This window comes from Lipotes vexillifer, unplaced genomic scaffold (genome assembly GCF_000442215.2).
Source record: "Lipotes vexillifer unplaced genomic scaffold, Lipotes_vexillifer_v1.1 scaffold68, whole genome shotgun sequence".
NCBI classification, from domain to species: Eukaryota; Metazoa; Chordata; class Mammalia; order Artiodactyla; family Lipotidae; genus Lipotes; species Lipotes vexillifer.
The window spans coordinates 1,168,514-1,190,166 of NW_006791676.1; the positions used below are offsets into that span (position 1 = coordinate 1,168,514).

Genomic DNA, 21,653 nt, shown 5'->3' on the forward strand with positions numbered 1-21,653 from the left:
TATTTGGCTGCACTGGGACTTAGTTGTGGCACATGGGATCTTTTTCACTGCAGTAGGCGGGCTCTTAGTTGCAGCATGCAACCTGGGCCCCCTGCATTGAGGGCACAGAGTCTTAACCACGGGACCACCAGGGAAGTCCTGAAAATCCTATTTTAATTCACTCTTCAACGCTGTACTAAATAACACAGGAAAAATGAGAAGTAGTCAGTGAAAGAACAGGATTTTATAATTTTTTTGGATTCTTGGTCAATCAGAAGCTCACCTTCCAGAAAGATAATTTCTAGATCAGCATTTGAAAACTTGAGGAAAGGGAAAAAATTAATTTATGAGTTTACTGCCATTATAGAGATTTCCTGTAAAGAATGAGGGAAGAAAGAACACTTTAATATGTCCTTTAGCTGTGTTCTCCATGAAGATAGTATAACTAGAGTTTCTATAAAGTAACATGAATGATGTGATTTTACAAATAGATAATGATACCAACAACCTTATCAAAGACATGATCTAAGAATCCATACACATTTATTCTGAAAATAGTGCCACCATTCAAAACACACTGAACTATTTTAGAATGCATCTTTTGAAATCTCCTATGTATAAGCATCTTGAGGAAAACAATTGTATCTTATCAATTTTTATAGTTTGTATAGCACCAGCCTTGCAATCTCAGCAAACAATAGCTGGATGAATGGGTGAGTGAATTAACTAATTGCCTTCTAAAGCTTTAGAATATTGTTTTAAATACCCTCAGTGGAAGCACATATGTGTCCTCTGAGGGAAGATGATGTCTCTACATTAAATCAAAAGTCATGCCAACATAAATCTAGTGAATAAGTGAAATATGTATCTGCAACATATGATTTTGCACTAGATCATTTTAATATCTGTAGCTTTAGAATTCTATTGGGAAAATTATTTTTCTTGTGTACTAATCTCAATCTCTTCAAATGTATCCAATAGTCAGTAAACTTTCTGAATATCAGAAGAGGAATTGTCAAAATTTTTTTGAAATGATAGCTTTCGAGAGTAAGTTCACACTTCCCCAAGGCAACTGCTTTCAAGAGGTCAGTCATTAGATTTTATAAGTTCTGACACATCTTTTGAACTCATGACTTTATTTAGTTATAACTCATGTGTGGTAATATGCTGCATAGCTTCCTTCGACCTATAATCAAACCAGTGGCTTAATAAAAGTGCCCAGAAATAACCTAGAAATGTTTGTCTTTCAGACATTTGTTCAAATAATATTTATGAGGGTTTTGGATAAAGGGTACAGGCTAGTCGTATTAATATAAATTTAAAGAGCAACTTTAGAGGAGTTGTTCCTTTAGTATTTATCAAAGAGATTTAAATTGAAAAAGACCTTTGGAGATCACCTATGAATTAGAAACGTGAGATTAAATGACTTGCTAAAAGTAGTTAACATGTTAGTTTCAGGCACAGAGCTAGCAAGTAGTTTCTTGAGAACTTTACTTGTCACTTTCCTTTCCTCCTGCATGAGATATTGTGTCTTAATTTGAGAGGAGTACCATAAGTTCTTCTTTGGTATTTGATTAGAAAAATAACAACAACAAATTCACTTTGAATAGTATATATTTTTTACCCTGTGGAGAACAGACAAAAAGGAAGATTTAATCAAAGAATCTAATATTTAATTACTAAAATGTGAAGAACAAACACTGAAAACATAATGCTTAGATTGCAAAGCCACATTTAAATTATTTTAAAGTAATTAAGCAACACACCACACTTCCTTTAGGCCGGTTGGCAAAATCCTTTGGCTCAGAAAAATGGATGTTCTACTTGATGCTTGAAAGTCTGTGCTTTTGACTGCATGTGGACTCAGTTTAGGCAGTAGTAGTTCCTCAGGTTATTTACCAGCTGTGGCAAGAAATTAACTGGTGGTAAATAACCTTACCTTCCAAGAAAAATATTTTAAGTGGTTTTGCACATAAAGGTGAGGAATTTACCAGCACATCTAAGCATGATAAAGGGACCTGTGAAGAGGACTTGTTAAAACTGAGGCCCACCTAGTGACATGAGCTTCTAGGGCCCAGGCGTGGCCTGCCTCGAGAGGGCCTTAACTCAGGATGCATTATGGACCTCACTCTGGCAAAGTGAAGGCGGAAATATTTCACACTCTCTTTACCTCACCCAAGTTACCTGCTCATCTAAAGCAGCTGTCTTGGATGTCTGCAATAAAAGGGGAGAAGATAACAGTCTTTGCCTAGCAAAATATTCTTCCTGTTTGCCCAATTCTAATATCTTAAAACATAACACTCTGCCCTCTTATTTTTATATTTTCAATGAAAATGAAGTTTTCAGTTTTAATCTAGAACTAAATGTTTTTTTTAGAGTTCCCTAACTAACTGCAGATGTAAAGAGAGTATTTTTTTTTACTTGGGCACCTTATAATATTTTGTGACTCCAGTTCCATTGTAGTGGTTAAGACAATGGAGAGCCAGTTTTTTTTTGTTTTTGTTTTTGTTTTTTGTGGCACGTGGGCCTCTCCCTGTTGTGGCCTCTCCCATTGCGGAGCACAGGCTCCGGACGCGCAGGCTCAGAGGCCATGGCTCACGGGCCCAGCCGCTCCGCGGCATGTGGGATCTTCCCGGACCGAGGCACGAACCCGTGTCCCCTGCAGCGGCAGGAGGACTCTCAACCACTGCGCCACCAGGGAAGCCCTGGAGAGCCAGTTTTTGTCTTTCATCTTGAGGGGGGAGAAAGAGAGAGACACTGTGAAGTGGTTACTAGTAAGTAATCATTTGGCTAAGAGGGTAAAGCCTCGTTCTAAAATGAAAGAGTGATTTGTCAGCCCTATGCTAATGAAATTCCATCGGCAAAATTGCACATCAGAATTTCCTATTCTAGGGCCTCTTGGCTTTCAGTTTTACAGAGTCTCAATACACAAAATCCTACCAGGGCTGGTCTTATTATTAATGAAACTAATAAAGGAATCACGTAAGGAGACAGCAGTTTCTCATTATTCCATTTTACATTTTGTTAAAAACATCAATTCTATGCCAAATAGATAAGACTTAGGACACTATATTAGTTCTCTAGAGTTGCTGTAACAAATTACCACAAATTTGGCTTGAAACAACAAAAATTCATCATTCTGGAGGCTAGAAGTCCAAAGTCAAGGGGTTAGCAGGGCCATACTTTGAAGTCTCCAGGGAAGAATCCTTCCTCACCTCTTTCAGCTTCTGGTGGCCCCTGGCAATCCTTGGACTTCCTTGGCTAGAGCTCCACCAGCTCCAATCCCTGCTTCTGTCTTCATCTGGCCTTTTTCCCTGGGTCTCTTTGAGTCCACATCTCTTCTTATGAGGACACCAGCCATTGGATATAGGGCCCAGTCTAATCCACTATGATTGCATCTCAGTTCTTACCTTGATTACATCTGCGAAGACCCTATTTTCAGATAGGGTCATTGTCTCAGTCCATTTGAGCTGCTATAACAACATACCATAGACTGAGTGGCTTATAAACAACAGAAAATTATTTCTCACATTTCTGGAGGCTGGAAGTCTGAGATGAGTATGGCAGCATGGTCAGGTTCTGGTGAGAGCTCTCTTCTGGGTTGCAAACCGTCAACTTCTTGTTGTATCCTCAATGGCGGAGAGCAGAGCGGAGAGAACACTCTCTCTGGTGACTCTTGTAAGGGTACTAATCCCATCCGCGAGGGTTCTGCCTTATGACTTCATCTAATCCTAATTACCTCCCAAAGGCCCCACCTCCTAATACCAAATACCATCCTTTTGGGGGGTTGGGTTTCAACACATGAATTTTGGGGGCACACAAACATTCAGTCTACAACAGTTATCTTCTGAGGTTGGGTTGAAAAGAATTTAGGGGAACACTATTTAGACCCCACCAACACCACGTCAAATAAGTTGCATTTTAATATCATGAAATTCTAATCATGACTTTTATCAAAAAGCATCAAGTATCAAATCACAGGTAGGACCATCATTAAAGAGGCCTACAGCTACTTTCTTTGCTTTCTTTTTGCTCAGAAGTGGGTCCCAGCAAGATGGTATCAGCAAAATAGGTGTTTGTAGCCAAAAGATACCAGTAGTCTTTTGGTTGTTGTTGCTTGGGCAGTTTTAAAGAATCTGAAAGTCTTGGTTTGCTGTCATGTGGAAGCACTCCAGCTAAGAGAGGTAGTTTGGGACAACTTGTAGGAATATCTACTCTGCTCTGCTCTGCATGATGTGGAATAGCTCTTTCCTCATGGGACACTTTCATCACGTTACCATCCTTCCCCAACCCAGGGACTGGGAAAAAAAGGAAACCAGCAGATGTAAAATGAGTCTCTTTTTTTAAGGGAGACATTACTAGCTAAAATTTGGTGTGAGGACATTTGCAGGACTTTGGTTATCTGTACCTTTCAGGATGCTGAGGTGTAGCTTGCTCTGTTCAGGTCACACTAGACCTGTGGCAGGGACTCCTTAGGTCATCTGAAATTCCCAGCAGGTGGAGAGCATGGGCCCTGGGAAGAGGTCAGAGATGAGCAATGAGGTCTGCTCTGCTCCCTGAGTTCAAGGAGTAATCCTCCTGTTGGCTTGTCGTATGTTACATTTTTCTCTCAAGTCCAGAAGTCTCTTCTTGCCATTAAAAACTGTGGCTAGCAGGTCATGATATTTTAATCTTTAAAATGTCTTTATTGTAGCATTAGCATTAGGTGCTTGGCATCAGACAAATCAAGAGTTAAAAGAGCTTCAGAAGAGTCACTTTGGCCAAAAGCCACATTTTGAAGATTGACTTGGTTAAACATCAACATTCATTTGTGATTCGTTTAACTCTATTTCAAATCACATAATCTCAGAACATAGAAATTCAATCAAACTAAAAAATATAAACCCACGGGTATGTAGTAGCTCTTAAGTAGTAGTTGGAATATGTAAGTGCTTCTTAGAAGCACCAGAAAAGCTGTCCATCTGAAAGACTGGAATTTCAGGTGTGAGTGACGGAAGGAGGGGAAGCAAGGCATTCTGGTTCCGATAATTATAACTACACATGGCTTTAAAAGAATCTATAGTTTGGTTTGTCTTCTGAACATAACCTCTGTTCATTTCTTTCAGTTCTTTGTTTCAACACCAGTTTTCAGCTATGATGCCATTTCATACTACAAAATATTTAGCGACAAGAATGGCTACAAACATATTCACTATATCAAAGACACTGTGGTATGTTCCTTCCAAGATTTATCTCCTCAAAGATCATTCACTTGAGGTTTGCTCAAATAACGCTCAGCTTCACACAACATAATGTTTGTCTTTTTATAGGAAAATGCTATTCAAATTACAAGTGGCAAGTGGGAGGCCATAAATATATTCAGAGTAACACAGGATTCACTGTAAGTATTGCATGAAGCTTGATGCACCATTCAGGTTTTAATTGGCACTGATGGACATACAAAGGATACGGCACCACTTCTTTCAGTTAAGAGCATTTTTGTTACTTATTCTATAGTTTAGTTCAGAGATCTGTGGTTTCTTTAAGATTGCACATTCTTTAATAACTAGTCAACATGATTTCCTTTTGGAAAGAAGATTTAGTAGGTGGTTATTTCTCTTCTGGCACTTGGTATATACTTACATTAAAAGTATAAAAATTTTAAAATAGTAACTGGTTCTAAAGATAGATTTCCCCCCTAGCACTTGAAGCAATAAGCAAGATTCCGAAGTCCATGATGACAGCCCCTTGATATAGAAATGTTCTTGTAGTGATTCACTGTTATATAAGTTTAAGATTATTATCTATAACAGCTATTATTTATTGAGCGATTGTTGTGTACAACGTACTGTAAAGTAGAAATGATGATCCCAGTTTTACAGACGAGAAAACTGATACTTGGAAATTTAATTAACTTGGCTAAGGCTACATAGTGGCAGAACTAGGATTTAAACCTAAAACACATTAAATCTAAGGTTCTTATTATTAACCTCAACATGGGACTTCTTCCTTCCAGGTCTTTCCTTTTCAGTCCATCCTGCATACTGTCTAAATAAATCTTCTTAAAATAAGCATTTATGATCAAACATCTCTAATCAAGAATGTGCAGTTCCTTCCCCTTACTTTTAATAAAGTCCAAATCCAGGGCACTCTCTTGTAACCTGCCTGCCATTAGCTGGAGTTCTAAGAGCAAAAGAGAAGGATCATTAGTCCAGCCTCACTGGATAAAAACTCTTTAGAAACCTATTGCTAATCCATGGAATTCTTTGAACTGTCGGCAAAGGAGTTTGGACATTACATGGGGCAGCCATTAAAACCGCCTGTGTAAGAGGAGTGACAAGATAAAAACAAATAGGACAGTTCAGAAGTAATATGTTTAGGAGGCAGGGGAAAACTGAAAGCAGGAAGACCCAGGTATGGTCATAATCTAGGCCTGAGGTGACAGAGAACTGAACTAGAAAAGTGGCCATGAAACGTGGACTCCAAGGGAAAACTATGCCTCCTTTTTTTGCATCTTTGGAACTTGGCATATAGTGTCTGGCACACTACTGTCAAATGAATGAAAGGAAGAGTAGACAGACAGTGAAGAGAGAGGCTGAACAGCACTGGCGGGTCAGTGGCTGTGAGGGAAAAGGAAAAGGAAAAAGGGAAAGTAGACTCTGTTCTAAGTGTTAGAGATAAAGACAACTGTGAAAACTTTGACATGGCAAGAAAACTGCAGGAGGCTGTTTGGAAAAGCTACTGAATAGTTTATTCACAGGTAGTTTGAGATGATGTGGGAAAAGCAAATGTAAGTGATGTTTGGAGTCCCATGAAGTCAGTAAAGACATTTAGAAGGATGCTGGTTTAAAAGGTAAAATTAATACTAGGAGTAGGGTGTATTCTGTTGCTTTTTCCTTTTACTGGGGATAACAAGGCTTTTATTTCAGTGAGGATATACAAGTACCTGGGTTAATAAAAAGTTCTGAGAATTAAAAATTAGTAACCAAACCTAGGTTATTCCAAACTTTTAACACTCTAAAAATAGAGCTTGTCCTAAAAATAAAAAATTAAAAGTCAGTTACTTTGTGATATTCAGATGAGCTCACAGAGGAGTAAAAATCATGCCACTAAATTGGATTTCCTACTTCGTGGCTATAGTAAAACAGGTTAAAACTGGGACCCAGATACTTAAGTAACAAGTGTGTTGTCTTGTGACTTGTTCTGCTCCTGGGTATATTCACATGGCCCTTTGTGTGGTACCCCTGGGTGGACGAGTTTCCTGATTTATAGAAAAGTTATCTACTGTCAGTGCTTCTGTATACTAAGTTCTAAAGATGTTCGGAATCACAGGCAAAATTAAATAGTATAGCGTAAAAAATCAGTAAGTTGTTAATTATGGAAATGAAAGGGGTGATATTAATCAAACATCCTAGTTTATTTTGTGTGGCTCATAACTAATGCCTCAGAGTATAATATACATATAAGAAAAAAGAGTACTCAACATAATTTTTCTCCTATAATTTATAAACATATTTATAAGTATATTTTATGTAGCTATAAATATACTTATATATGAATTATAATTTATAAAGTCAGAGTAAGAACACAAAATTCAGAGGTATGAACAGCAGGGATTTGTGTACATAAGTGCCAATTAATTGTTTCATAAATGAACATTGGACTATATTGTTTACTATATTAGTACTAGTATTAACAATTCTATCACCATTTAGTCATTAATACTTATTTACTAACTTCTGAATATATTTTCAGGTTTTATTCTAGCAATGAATTTGAAGGCTATCCTGGAAGACGAAATATCTATAGGTAATTTATATCAATTTATTCTAGTATTTTTATATATTGAAATTTAAATAAAAATCTGTCAGAGTCCTCAGAATGTATAGAATATTTTTAAAAGGTTGAAATGTAATAAAATTAATTTGTGAATTAAAATAAAATATTAAGACTGTTGTACACCACATCAGTATAAAAATATACACCCCCCCCAACATATTAGCTGACTCAAAATGTTTGTTTTCAAAAATCAAGAAATTTTAATGCTGATATAAACATGGTACTAAACATTTCAACTAAATTTAGAGGTAATTGAGGAAATTCATTTTCCTACTGTGTACCAGGCATTGTATTTATTCCCATAATGTGTGCTCTCTTTTAATGTGACTTGCTTTGTCATAAGCCTATTATGATTGGAAAGAATTCACCTCTGTTCTTAAATTAGCGTTTAAGTTAGTCCACTGGCCCCCATGGTGGCTGGAATGGTGCCCTTTAAAGCCCCTTCTGGATGTGGAAACAAAAACAATAGCTACCATGGGCTGGTGGTCTGCTCTAGGCACATTTTTATCTGCTTTACATATGTAATTTCATTTAATCCCCACAACAACTCTATGAGGTTGGTGATATTGTTGGAGCCAAAATTTATAGTTGGGCATGCTGACCTTGACTCCTTACTGTTAACTGCCTACCTAATGTTTTCCAAGATCACACCAAAATATGAACATGAATACTACTAACTGTAGCTGAGAAAATAAGAAATTTTTCCCTCTGCTGCATTCCTCTGTTCCCTCCTGGATCATGGCTTCTCATCTGTTGAGAAGACTCCCTCTCTGATGATAGCAATAGCTCTGGCCACCTTCTAACATGCCCAAGGCAAGGTCAGGGGCAGCAGCAGAAGGAACACTGCAGTGGCCACAGGTAACCTTACTAGCCACAGCAGGACTCCAACTGTGCCTCCATCCTGGCATAATTCCACCTGGTCATCCCCAAATGAGACTCTGAGCATTTGGGGTAAAGTCTGGGAGGCTGTTTGTTAAAGCCAGTCACCCAGAGAGTGGGCCCAAACTTGGTAGGTACAGGTTGGCTTGTGTAGGAATGTGTGGAGGGAACATTTCCAGGAAGAGCTTCCACGAGCCCAAATTTCCTGCCAAATAAAATGAAAGCCACAGGAGCTACTTAGAACTGTGTTTCTTATTTGCAATTGGCTTATTACTAATTTCCCCTTCTAGATATATAATAAGGACAGGGACCCCTTTTTTTGGTGATACTGTCAGATCTTCATTGTATCTTTTGCCGTGGGAACACAGGAAGAAAGATGGGACGTGGAAGAACTATGCATTCTCAACCACTTTGTAAAGTGTAAGAAAGTGATGGTTAGGAGAAGTGACTACTTGGCTCCCATTCGAGGTGTTAGATATTTCTCACACCACAGGAAAACCACAGAGGGCTTCTCTCTCAAAGTCTGTGCCTATTCAGGCAAAGATGGACTGAAAATAAGACAAATCAAAATCCTGTGATTCCCCCTTTACTTTAAACGATATTGGCAACAGAAAAATAGAGTGAGTTTGATGTCAATATGTAAATTAGTCATTTTACATGGAGTAGTACATTTTGATAAATACAATCTCAAAATTTCAGCTTAGTTTTATTTTCATTTTCCTCTAGAATTAGCATTGGAAGCTATCCTCCAAGCAAGAAGTGCATTACTTGCCATCTAAGGAGAAAAAGGTGCCAATATTACACAGCAAGTTTCAGCGACTATGCCAAGTACTATGCACTCATCTGCTACGGTAGGTAATGGACCTAACGCATTCTCTACCCACCTCTGCCACTTTCTTTGTCCTCGTCATCACTATCTGATCAATCCTTAGCTACAGGCTACTGAGCACCTGTTATATGTGAGGAGCTGATCTAGGTTATCTTATCTAATGCTTATGGGGAAAAATGTAAGGAGGATAGGAAGGAATTATTATCTCCATATTTTGCAGTTGAGGAAATAGACCTTCTGTTAAAAGTCCACACTGCTGGTAAGCATGAGAGCCAGATGGGAGCAAGAGTCCTTTGGCTGTAAATCCCAACCTCTTACCCACCAAGTGCCACAGCACCATGATGTTGTATTGCCAAAACAATATCATAAAAAGAAGTGTCCTCTGATAAAATGGTTACTGGACTTCAGCCCCATTTACCTGCAGAAATGTCAATCTCCTATAGCCAGGGAAAAAACCTGAGCTCTTTGCCTTGGAGGCCAGCAATTCTTTGAACTATAGCTTCAATGCGGATGGAAAATGAGCTTTTGTCACCTAGTATGTTCTTTCTAAATTTGGGAAACATGATAAGTAATTCATTCAAGTATAAAATAAACAAGTAATAAAATATACTAGACATTTCCTGGATGTTTAGGCTATATGTCCATTTAGCAAATACTTTCTATCCAGATAATTTCATTTTATGTGTAACCTTTCATCTATATCTTGGACACGTAATAAAGTTGGGTTAGGCCATCAGTAGATCAATGAGATACATTAGGACCTTGGTAGTCATCATGGGGATTAGGAAAACTGATCTGTAAAATATCTACCCCTCCATTCTCTGTCCCGACACTGCCCCCCCTACCCCCATTAATCCCTGAGTTTCCATGGGAGTTGAGGGGGGACAGAAAACAAAGGGGGTTATTACCAAACATATGCCACTCTCCTGTTTCTGGTATCAACTCCTCATATTCAGGTGGGCAGCTCAGAGAATAAATAGAATTTTTGACTGATTGAGATCCCTGCTCAGTTGTAGAGGACCCTGAGGTCTCCTTTGCTTCCCAGATGGAAGACCACCCTGACATGCCACTTCCTCAGTCCAATCACCTGAGCCCAGAACCTCAGCCCCAGCCATGGAAATGAGCAAGCATTTTAATCCAAATGCTCCCTTCAAGATGGCACAAGATGTCAGTTTAATACAACATTTTCACAAAAGGTTTGGTCAGTGGCATCTCTGAAAAGTCAAAAGATTGTTGTTCATGACCATATGTGCTGATTGTGGTTATGGCATTTCAAGGTATACATTAAATGTCCCTCTCAAGTTATGTGCAACATTTTTCATCCCAAGCTATGTGTTTATGCAGCATATATTGAAAGCTTACATGCCAGGCACATAGTATCATTGAACTAACTGTCCTGAGTCATCTGGTTGTCTATTTTCTCTTCTGAAGGCAGAATCTGCTTTCCTTTCATCTTTATATTCATAAGGCCAAAAAGAATGATGAGTGCATAATAGACATTGAAGGTTTGCGGAATGAACATAGGTTCTAGGGAAGATCAAAACATTGCTGCCTTTTGCAGAGTGTACCCCAAACCTCATTTTTATGCTGATATATTTACTGATAACGACATCAGTGACCCTACACATAGAAACATGCATTTATATTTATATGCATTCTGCATTTGTACAGTGCTTTAATGCTTTTTGAAAGCACTATACCACTTTTTATATCACCTTGTTTTCCTGAGATCTACTTGAGCCTAAGTGCCCCCTGAAGAGTAAGGAATCAAAGACTAAGCTCTCATCAAAAGTTGGTGAAAGACTCCTTTCTAGAACTTGAATCGCCTGACTTTTCCACACTCACTCTTCCTCGGCAGTATGGTAATTTCCCATTTAGCAAAAAATATACTGTGTGGGAAGCATCACATCGTCTGGTGTTTTTGAAGCTCCAGTAAAATGAGTCACTGCACCATCATAGGAAAAACCTTGAAATCTTTCCCTTTAGGACTAAGAGTAAAGCTTCATTATGTAACTTCAAACTCTCCAAAAGGGATGGTGAGTAAATCCCAGATAATAGGATTTTGAAATAGGTAAAATCATACTGATGATGCTGATGGAACAAAAGCAATGCAAAGGATGCTTATGCCACTAGGACCACACCCTCAGACCACTTGTGTCAAGGGCAGTCAGTCATTAGTTTGTCTCACAGTTTGGGCAAAAGAGATATATATGCCAGTTGTCTCTATTGGAACTGCACACCCATGAAAATTCCATAGGGTCAATGTTGATTGACTAAAGTCTAGAAATTCAGATTCATATCTCATTGCCTTACATTCTAACAAAAAATGTAATGTGTATTTGTCCCTTTTAATAATGTTGAAGGAAAGCTAACCAAAATGAAAATCTCTGAAATTAAATTCTGTAAAATTATGAGACTCCACACAGTTTTTTTGGTTTTTGAGGGAGCCTTATAAAAAATATCGCTTCTCCTTGCTCTCAGGTTAGACTGAAGAGTCAGGCAGGAAATCAATATTAGCTTTATTACCTGTAAAGGTTAATTGGAAAATGTGGCTAAGGTGTGAAGCTTCGTAATACGGCACCCCAGAATTACAATCACTCACACAAATATGGGTACAACTAGACAGCCACTGGCTTCACCCATGGGGCTGGCCACTGTCACAATTATAGCACTGGAACAGATCAAAACAGTCCTGTTCTCTGCAGGCTGAAAGATGCCAGGAACAAGGTAGACGAAGAAGCTACTCATACTCCGGTTTTCTCAGAACTTACCACATAGGGCATTCCCCTTCTCCTTGCTTGGGACCAAGGATGCTCTAATGGCACTCCCGCCACAGAGGAGGAAGCATCAGGAGTGCAAATGAACATCTCCCAACCTCCGTGTTTGTTGCTTTTAACTCCTTGGCTGCCTGAGCAAATTTACCCTTTAAAAATGTACTTCCAGGTATTATTTATTCTATAGCTCCAGTAAGTGATGGTGTTTAATATTTGTAGATTTTGTTAAAAGGGCCAATTTCTGCACAGAGAACCTGAATTCCATGTTGGAATATATGGTCGACAGTGGTTTGCCACCCAGACGTCCCATCTTCAGGTCTGAATCACTCATTTCTCTAGCTGCTGAGAGGGCTGGTGGCAGACACCTCACAGCTGGGCCCCCCGCTCCCACCCCAGAGATTGCTCTCATCTCAGGCCACAGCCAATTACCACTTCATTCTGGGGTATAAAAGCCAGCTCAGTTGGCCCCATTCAAGACAGCTCTGCAGGCCATACATCTCCAGAGCTCCCAGTGGGGTTGGCTGAGGTCAACACCACACCCCAGATGAACTTTTGGTGCACAAAATTCCTTCTGGGTCTGTTTCGTGGGGAATGTGACCCATCACAGCATATTTGAACAGGAAGTATTTTCTATATAAATTTATTTCTGCATATAGTAATTAAATGAAAGAAAAAAAGACGCTGGGTTCTACCTACCAAAATAAACTGAACATCAAACCAAGAAGCCAGATTGAAAATACATTCTAGGTACTGGAGAAGTTTATTTGATAATAAAAACACAGCTAAAACTGGCCCATACAGCATATCTTCCCAGAAGGCCGTTTATCACTGCAGCTTCTGGGACCCATTTGTGTAATTAGATCTTAACTATTTAGGATCACTCTTGGAAAAGTGCACAGGCACTCTTCTCTTATGTCTGTCCTTTGATTGGGCTCTGGTCTCATGTGTTCTTTCAATGTAACTTAAAAGGTGATGTTTACTTCTCTATGGGGAGAAAAAAAATAGTTGCAGAATTAAAAGAGGTAATTGAGCTTGACAATAATCACAAATACTACCAGAAATTCTTGTTGAAAACAAGTTATTTTAAAACTAACCCATGTTTTTGTTTTCATCCTATGCACAGGCCCAGGCCTCCCAATTTCCACCCTTCACGACGGCCACACTGATCAAGGTACTCTCTCTCCCATGCTGTTATCTTGTCTTAAGAAATCCTGGACTCTTATGACACTAGAGGAAGCAAGACAGTTTCCCCACACCAACAAGGGGAACAGTGATGGATTCTCTTATTGTATAGCTTATGATTATATAGATCAGCCTATTCTCTGAGTCAAACCTGATCATATGAAATTTAATAATTATCTGCAGTAAGAACCTGGCATAATGCAAATATATAAGAGGGATTAATCCTGTCTTCCCCAATCACCCTTATCAAAAACACAGAAGCTTAGAATTGGAAGGAAACTTAAGATTTTTAGTACAATCTCCCTCCCAAATAAGAAGACCTGTTTTTCTGGTAACATCCCAAACTGGAGAAGAGGTCCAGATATAACTCCAGTTCGAAGCAGAGGGTGACTATCACGCTAGCTTTTTTGTTTTAACAGCTACATCACACTGTTGCCACGTATGAGAGCCCTGAAATTTGGAGGCTCTTTCCATTTTCAATTTCTCTCAAGACAGAACTCCTCCAGCCCGCATTTGTGATATTGGTTCAAGATAGTTCACAGCTCAGAGATGACCGTTTTTGCTCTCAACGGATATACCAAAGTGTATAACTGCCCTGAGACTCTTCCTGTGGTTCTCTGTTACCGTTTGATTTACTATTAAACATAGGGTTGAAGTTGATGGAGTCTAGAGACAGTGAGGGACTTCAGTACTCTGCTTTGGAATTAGTTTGGCTGCCAGCTCAATGGCCTAAGTGTAGGTGAAGATAAGGCAATGAGGAAAAACAGAGTAGATTCAGGAGCTCAGGACAGGACAGGCATTGTAATAATGACACTGTGAATTTAGTTTCAGTTTGAAGTTTTGGTTTTTTTTTTACCTTGTGTGTAATAATGAAATACTTTTAAGAATAATAGATTGTATTTCTCATTTCAACCTGCAGTGAGAGAAATTTTAAAGCAAGAATAGTTTGGAATTTGTAAGTTTTTGTTTTAATGGAAGTCACCATAAATGTATAATTCTCATTTTATCATGACCGCAAAATAAAGGTCAGCTTCCTTTTTTTAATGAGTTTCTACTTTCTTACTATCCTTCTCATATTCTTGCCAGAAACAAATTTCTGTACTGCTTGCAAAGCCTTGTTACTTCACCCAATACTTACAAAATAGGGACAGTGTTCATGTCAGTCTCATATATGTCATATGTATTTATATGTTTTCTAACTCTCAAAACATAATGCAAAGTCTTTTACAGCACAGTTCTGCAAACTTGCCTCATGATGAAATTCTCCAGAGAGGCTTATTATAAATACAGATTCTCAGGCTGTCCCCAGAAATTCCAGTTCAGTAGGTCTTATACTGGGCTAGGGAATCTGTATTTTTAATAAATCCCCAAATACGTTTTGGAGTTGCATTTTAGAGCAGATGATATTTCTTCTATTTAGTTCTAGTTTTCACAGCCATTTTCCATTGCATTTGGTGCCCCAAATTTTCATTCAATAGATATTAATTAAGCACTATTACATTAAAACAGACACTGTCCTAGATACTAGATCCTTAAAATGAACAGATACTGGGTTAGATATGGTCCCTGTCCTCAAGGAGATTATAGATCAGTGGGGAATGCAAACGTGTGAATGGGCAGTTACAACACAGTGGGGTAAGGTATTAAGATAGGGGAAATAGAGATAGCATAAAAACATATAAGCAGGGCACCTCATCTGGGATAGGGGGCTTAGGAAATGTTTCCTAATGATGGCTACATCGACTTTAAGACTCATAAATATAAAGGAGGGATTGATGCTGTTTGGATGTCTAGCTTGCTCAAGTGGATTGGTATTGATGCTCTTTACTGAAAGACGGGATTCACAGTGGAGAGAACAATTTGGAGAGAGGACGAATTTTGTTTTCAGTGTTGAGTTTGAGATACTGATGGCATATAACTAAGAAGAGCTGTCCTGGAGTGACATAGTTTGGGATCTGGATGTTGGAGGATTGGTTTGAACTGAAGAGAATGATCATTCATTTATGGAATACATGGTTACTAAGTCCATGGAAATGGATGATGCAGCAGAGTGGGGAAAATGAGGGTGGGCAAGTGTAGTGGAAAGTGAGCCTAGAGTAAAACTGTGCAGAAAACCAATACGAGAAATACAAAGCGAAAAATGAACCTGTAAAGGAGACCAAGGGGGAACAAGAAGGAGGACAACATTGAGAGTATATGGAGTCATGAAAGGCAGGGGAAGAGAGAGTCTCAAGAAAAAGAGAGTGCTTATCTGTGTCAAGTGCTTCAGAGAGTGAAGCAAGACCTGCTCTAAATCAATGAGCTTAGCGAAATAAGGATGAGCATTAGCTTGGTCAGAGCAGTTTCATTGGAGCAGTGGAGGTAGAGGCCAGACTGAAGCAAATTTAGGTCTGCATAGGAGGTAAATAAATAAACAGAGACTATTTTCAGTAGGTCTGACTGATGAGCAAAGAGGTGGGATAATGACTGGAAGAGACTGACAGAGGTTTAAGTTAGTTTTTTGAAAGATGATAAACATTTGAGCATGGTTGAATGCTGATGGAAGAAATTTGGAGACCAAAAGGGGTTGAAGGCATAAAGGAGGGAGGTCACTGAGAAGGTGGGGAAAGTGGAGTCCAGAGACAGGTGAGGAGATTAATCTCCAGCATTGTGATGAGAGAGAATGAGGAAATTACCAATGTAATTATATGAAAGTTTGTAGAAAACTGTGCAGTGGCTTCATTTTCTCTGCAAAGTGGGGTAAAGTCATTGGAAAATAACAGATAGTACTTGAACCAGATGCTGTAAAAACCCAGAATAGTTGACACTTGACATGGAGGGCCCAGCTGAGGTTTAGTTGCTTCAGGCAGAGCAGATCTTCATTAAAAATTACCTAACTGATTGAATAACTTTATTTATCAGATTTTCTGCAGATTCTTCACATAATTTAATCAATGAACAATATGTCATAGTTAATATGATTTAAACAAAAATCTCACATATGATCCATCTTTCTTATCACTTGATTTCATTGTAATGAAGAGTCTTCAGACATTTGGAGAGCACATACTACATATAATGCACTTGGTACTGAGCATGCTGAGTGCTGAGTATACAATGGTGAGTGAAAAAAGGTAAAAGGTACAGTCTGGGCTGTAGCACTCCTTGCCACATTATACATTGCTAATGCACAGCCACATAGAGAAGTCCAATTGCCGCCCCTCCCTCTCCTCACAGACCTATGAAGTTCCATTTTGCCTCCAAGGTGTGGGAAAATTGCACACTTACTATCCATAAAAATGCTACCCTGGACTATAGAAGCTTTAATAAGATTTTCCATTCAACTTGTCATTTCAGTAAGTCATGAATCAGAAAATTTCAGTAGCTAGGAACAGGATAGAAAAGGAATCAAGGTCAACCCAACCAGGCAACATCTGCGTGTTGTCTCTGACTTCCAGTATCTGTCTACAGAATGATAAACATGGTCTACATAAATAAATATTGCAGCCATTCTTTGTGCTTACTCCACATAGATTCCCTTTATCCTTGACAGTTCCACACTGAGAACCCACACAAGAAGGAAGAGCTGGCTGCATTGTGGTTATAATTGAGTATTCATTTTATTTTCTTTTTTAGTTTTAACTTTTTAAATTGAATTATAGTTAATTTACAATGTTGTGTTAGTTTCAGGTGTACAGCAAAGTGACTCAGTTATACATATATACATGTTCTTTTTCAGATTCTTTTCCATTATAGCTTATTATAATATATTGAATATAGTTCTCTGTGCTATACAGTAGAGTCCTTGTTGTTTATCTATTTTATATATAGTTGTGTGTATATGTTAATCCCAAACTCCTAATTTATCCTTGTCCCCGCCCCCTGCTATCCCTTTTTCTAGTTGTAACTTTTAAGTTGCCACAAGTATCTCTTTCCTGATAGATTGTCCAAAGTTAAAATGAAATGTATTATGTATCTTATACAACTCATACTAAAACATCTATACTTGTTCTAAGATTAAATATAACACTTTGGAGCAAAATGCCATGAGTATATGAAAGCTGAGAGTTACAAGGGAAGTGGTTTGACAAACTTAGTGTAGTTACAAGTACTCCCCCCAGCTCCCCATCTTCAAGGACCACTTTTTTAAAAAGGCACAAAAACAAGGAGACCACGGGACTGGCATATCTCAGAAGTTATCCAGATCCTCTTTTAAAAAATAAAGCCACATGGGCTTCCCTGGTGGCGCAGTGGTTGAGAGTCCGCCTGCCGATGCAGGGGACATGGGTTCGTGTCCCGGTCCGAGAAGATCCCACATGCCGCGGAGCGGCTGGGCCCGTGAGCCACGGCTGCTGAGCCTGCGCTTCTGGAGCCTGTGCTCCGCAACGGGAGAGGCCACAACAGTGAGAGGCCCGCGTATCGCAAAAAATAAAAATAAATAAAGCCACAAACTGCACTTATTATACAAAAATCTAACTTCTCTCTAGACGATACCTAATATCTATCCAGGTCAATACAAAGCTTACAAAAAGTCCTCTACTGCTAGAAACCCATTCGAATGTACCACTCATCTACAGCATCAGGAGATCAATATATTTGTTCAGTTACAAAAATTAAAGTGTGAAACATAACTAAGCTCAAAGATAAACAACAGTTTTTTAGGAGATCTTTTAAGGTGAAAGACAGAAATCATAGTGTGTATATACTGTTGTTCTTTTAAGATATATAACTACCTTGAAAGAAAGGATTTGAAGGAATAGGATGCACAGTAATTCAATTACAAAAAGAAAAAAAAAAAGGAAGAATATCACAAAAAGAAAAAAAAGGAAGAATATCCTATATTAAGCAAGTACAGCAGGAAAAGTTTGAGAAAGAAATAGATATAAAAAAATCACAGAATTAATATTTGACCTTACACATTGAAGATTTTAAAACAAACTTTTTAACTATAATACAAAGTATTATTATTTTAAATTTGAGGTTTCAGCAATATAGATTTTGCTTCTACCACTTTTTCAGTAAAAATATATTTTTTTAAATGTCACCTACTCAGGTCATGGCTTCATGTTGTAAAAGAAAAGTTAGAAACAGGAAAATGTGGCTGAATAAGCATCGTTACTTCTGCGATTCTGCTCAGAATGTATTTTGGTGCCATCAGGGTCCGTTTAAGAGACAATGACTGCTGTCCTTCAGAAGTTCATCCCTGCTTTAAAGGCTGGATTAAAAATATCCTTGTCAATATGAAACTCCTTAAGCAATCCTTATACAGTTTCAGTTTCATCCATAGTAAAGCCAAAGACATTTTAAGAAAGAATTTTCCTATGGAATTTCTATTAATTAAAAATGAACATTTTTTTTTTTAAAGAAATTAAAATCCTGGAAGAAAACAAGGAATTGGAAAGTGCTTTGGAAAATATCCAGCTGCCTAAAGAGGAAATTAAGAAACTTGAAGTTGATGATATTAGTAAGACTTTTAAAAATTTCTCATGAATAGATATGAAGCTGAACACTTATCAGCTTTTGCTTTTTTAAAACAAAATTGTAGGGTAAATATTATAATCCAATCTCTACAATATTACAGGATCTTAATTTAAAAAATCTTACTGTCACATTAAATTTTTATGAAATATCTTTCATATGTTTGTGAATAGGTTGATCTTATACTTTTCTATAGCTCCATTTCGACACTGATACTTTTAAAAAGAGTTTATCTAATTTTAATTTTAAAATGTGTGCTTCTAGAAAAATAATAGTTCAACATTTCTAGCAATTTGTAAATTGGACAAAAATATGTAATAAAAATCAAGTAAAACAGTCTTTGTTCTTAACAATTTACTAGTTATAAATTGATTTTATGTTATATATTGTTATTAAAGAAAATAAATAATGCTATGAGTAGAGTGGAATGAAGGTTTTTCTTTGTTTTTGTTTTTCGAGCTTTATGGTACAAGATGATTCTTCCTCCTCAGTTTGACAGATCAAAGAAGTACCCCTTGCTAATTCAAGTGTATGTAATATTTTCTTTGGTTTAAAAACTATTTACTGAAAATATGTTGGATTAAATACACATTTCTGAGATAGAATGAACCATTCTCCTCTGTAACAGTTCCTATTGATGCTGTTTTTATATATTCCCCAACTAATCAGAGTAAATAAAATATGGCTATTTAAAATAGCCTGAGAAAGTTTTGAGATTTTTAGATGGACTTGCTTGCATTTACTGTTTTGAATTTCCTTTGTATGGCAAATTGCCTAATGTGTCAGAATACCTTTGAGATAGAGAAATTGCAGCCAAAAAATATTGTAAATCATCTTAACATCTTATGTAATTGAGTTAGAAATGAAATAAGGGAATGGAATACATTTTGTGGAATCACACCCAAAATCAGTGCTGACCTACACACAATTTGCTTAAAACACCATGCATTTTTTTTAGTATATCTTATGCCTGCTTTTAGCAAGTGGCAGGTGGCAGAAATGACGAAAAACCCACACATATTCCTTGAAATGCCAACCCTAGATGTATCCGTTTTGGGGAATAGGAGAGGCTGTGTCCCAAAACAACTTCCTTGTAGCAAACCTCTGGGAAAAGCCTGGTCCTCTCTTGATTTTGAGCCAGTTCTAATGCCACTGTTATTGAAATTTTATCATACAAATGTACCGGGAAATACTAAAGGCAATTCTTGGCCATGATGGGAAGTTGAGTTTCACAAAGGAATCAGAGATTCTATCTTTTTCTTTTTTCTGTAGGTATGGTGGTCCCTGCAGTCAGAGTGTAAGGTCTGTATTCTCTATTAGTTGGATATCTTATCTTGCAAGTGAGGAAGGGATAGTTATTGCCTTGGTGGATGGTCGAGGAACAGCTTTCCAAGGTGACAAACTTCTGTATGCAGTGTATCGAAAGCTGGGTGTTTATGAAGTTGAGGACCAGATCACAGCTGTCAGGTGAGCGCCTTCTCATTCAAACAGAAACTGATGTCAGCAAAAGTCATGCAGTCATTCTCAGGTTTCCCCATCCTTAATGTCTTAAATTTTTTTTTGTCTATTTTCCTAACTTCATCTAAAGCTATCATTAGCCTTAAAGTGATATTTTTACCCAACATAAGAAAAAAATATTCACGGAAGAGAGAAGAAAAATGATTTATGGTGAAAGATGATAAATACTCTCTTTCCATGTTTCAGTCATTCTAACAGACTTTCATTACCATGGCTCACAATTAGCAAAAAAACTTTGTGTAACTCTAGGGATGGTCTGTAGGAAACCAGACATCTGAATTTGCTCAAGCCTTGTGGATTCTACCTCATAAATTTAGAAATGGCTCAAGATTTCATCAACACTATATACTTATAGATATTAGCATTCTTTTGTAATTAAACTAGCTATTTTAGCAAGAATGTGTTTTCCTATTTTCATTCGACAAAAAATTTCTTTTACATAATAGAAATTTACCAAAACATTTAGGGGAAAGACAGACTTATAATCTGAGTTCTTCTCCCCAACTACATTCTCAACCACAATTTATGGCTCAATCACATCTTCCTGAAACAAAAAGAATAGAGTCACCAAAATCGTTCCTAATTTGGAAACACTGTGCAGGATTCTTCTGGATATTTCTGTATAGTTGTCGGGCTTCTGTTATTATGATGTGAGTAGGTGAAGTTGGAGAACACTAGTTTGTAAATGTGAAAGCTAACACAGGCTGACTGTACTCTTAGTCATGGATATATGTGCATGAGTGATGTCTAAAGGTCAAACACTGTTTCACAGCAAAGAGCAATTTAGAAAATTAATTAGTATGTTTCTTTTATCATCTTAATATCATTAGCAGTTATTGATTTCAATGCAGCACACGCAACACAGATTATATTTAACAACTAGGAGCCAGGCCCAGACAACACTTTTCTGTATTTTTTTGTCTCTAATCAAAGCAGAAGAATTTAGACTCACAAGTAATTATTTTTTTTAATAGAAAAATAATCATAACCCATATGCTTTCAAATTTTTCTTTCATTCTGTGAACAGTAATATACACACACTTACACCAAAAACGTTCAATTAAAAACAAAGTCTATGTGAGTAAAATCTGAAAAATTGATAAATAAATTATTAAATAACACTATACGATCTGTAGGCATCATTCACACCTAACTTCTAGGAGGCTCCGTCTTTCTTACTGATCCAGATTTTTGGCCTTTCCACTATTTTAACTTTT

At 37.6% G+C, this 21,653-nt stretch overlaps 1 protein-coding gene across 3 annotated transcripts in view; it reads left to right on the forward strand.

Moving 5' to 3' along the window:
• FAP (fibroblast activation protein alpha) overlaps positions 1–21,653 on the forward strand; it is a 73,022-nt gene that overhangs the window by 35,887 nt on the left and 15,482 nt on the right. For all 3 annotated transcript variants that reach the window (XM_007464489.1, XM_007464490.1, XM_007464491.1), the window contains 8 exons: positions 5,085–5,189; positions 5,289–5,359; positions 7,714–7,767; positions 9,403–9,527; positions 13,403–13,450; positions 18,806–18,904; positions 19,378–19,447; positions 20,191–20,385. In XM_007464489.1, coding sequence (XP_007464551.1) covers positions 5,085–5,189; positions 5,289–5,359; positions 7,714–7,767; positions 9,403–9,527; positions 13,403–13,450; positions 18,806–18,904; positions 19,378–19,447; positions 20,191–20,385 — 767 coding nt within the window. The remainder of the gene's footprint in view (positions 1–5,084; positions 5,190–5,288; positions 5,360–7,713; positions 7,768–9,402; positions 9,528–13,402; positions 13,451–18,805; positions 18,905–19,377; positions 19,448–20,190; positions 20,386–21,653) is intronic.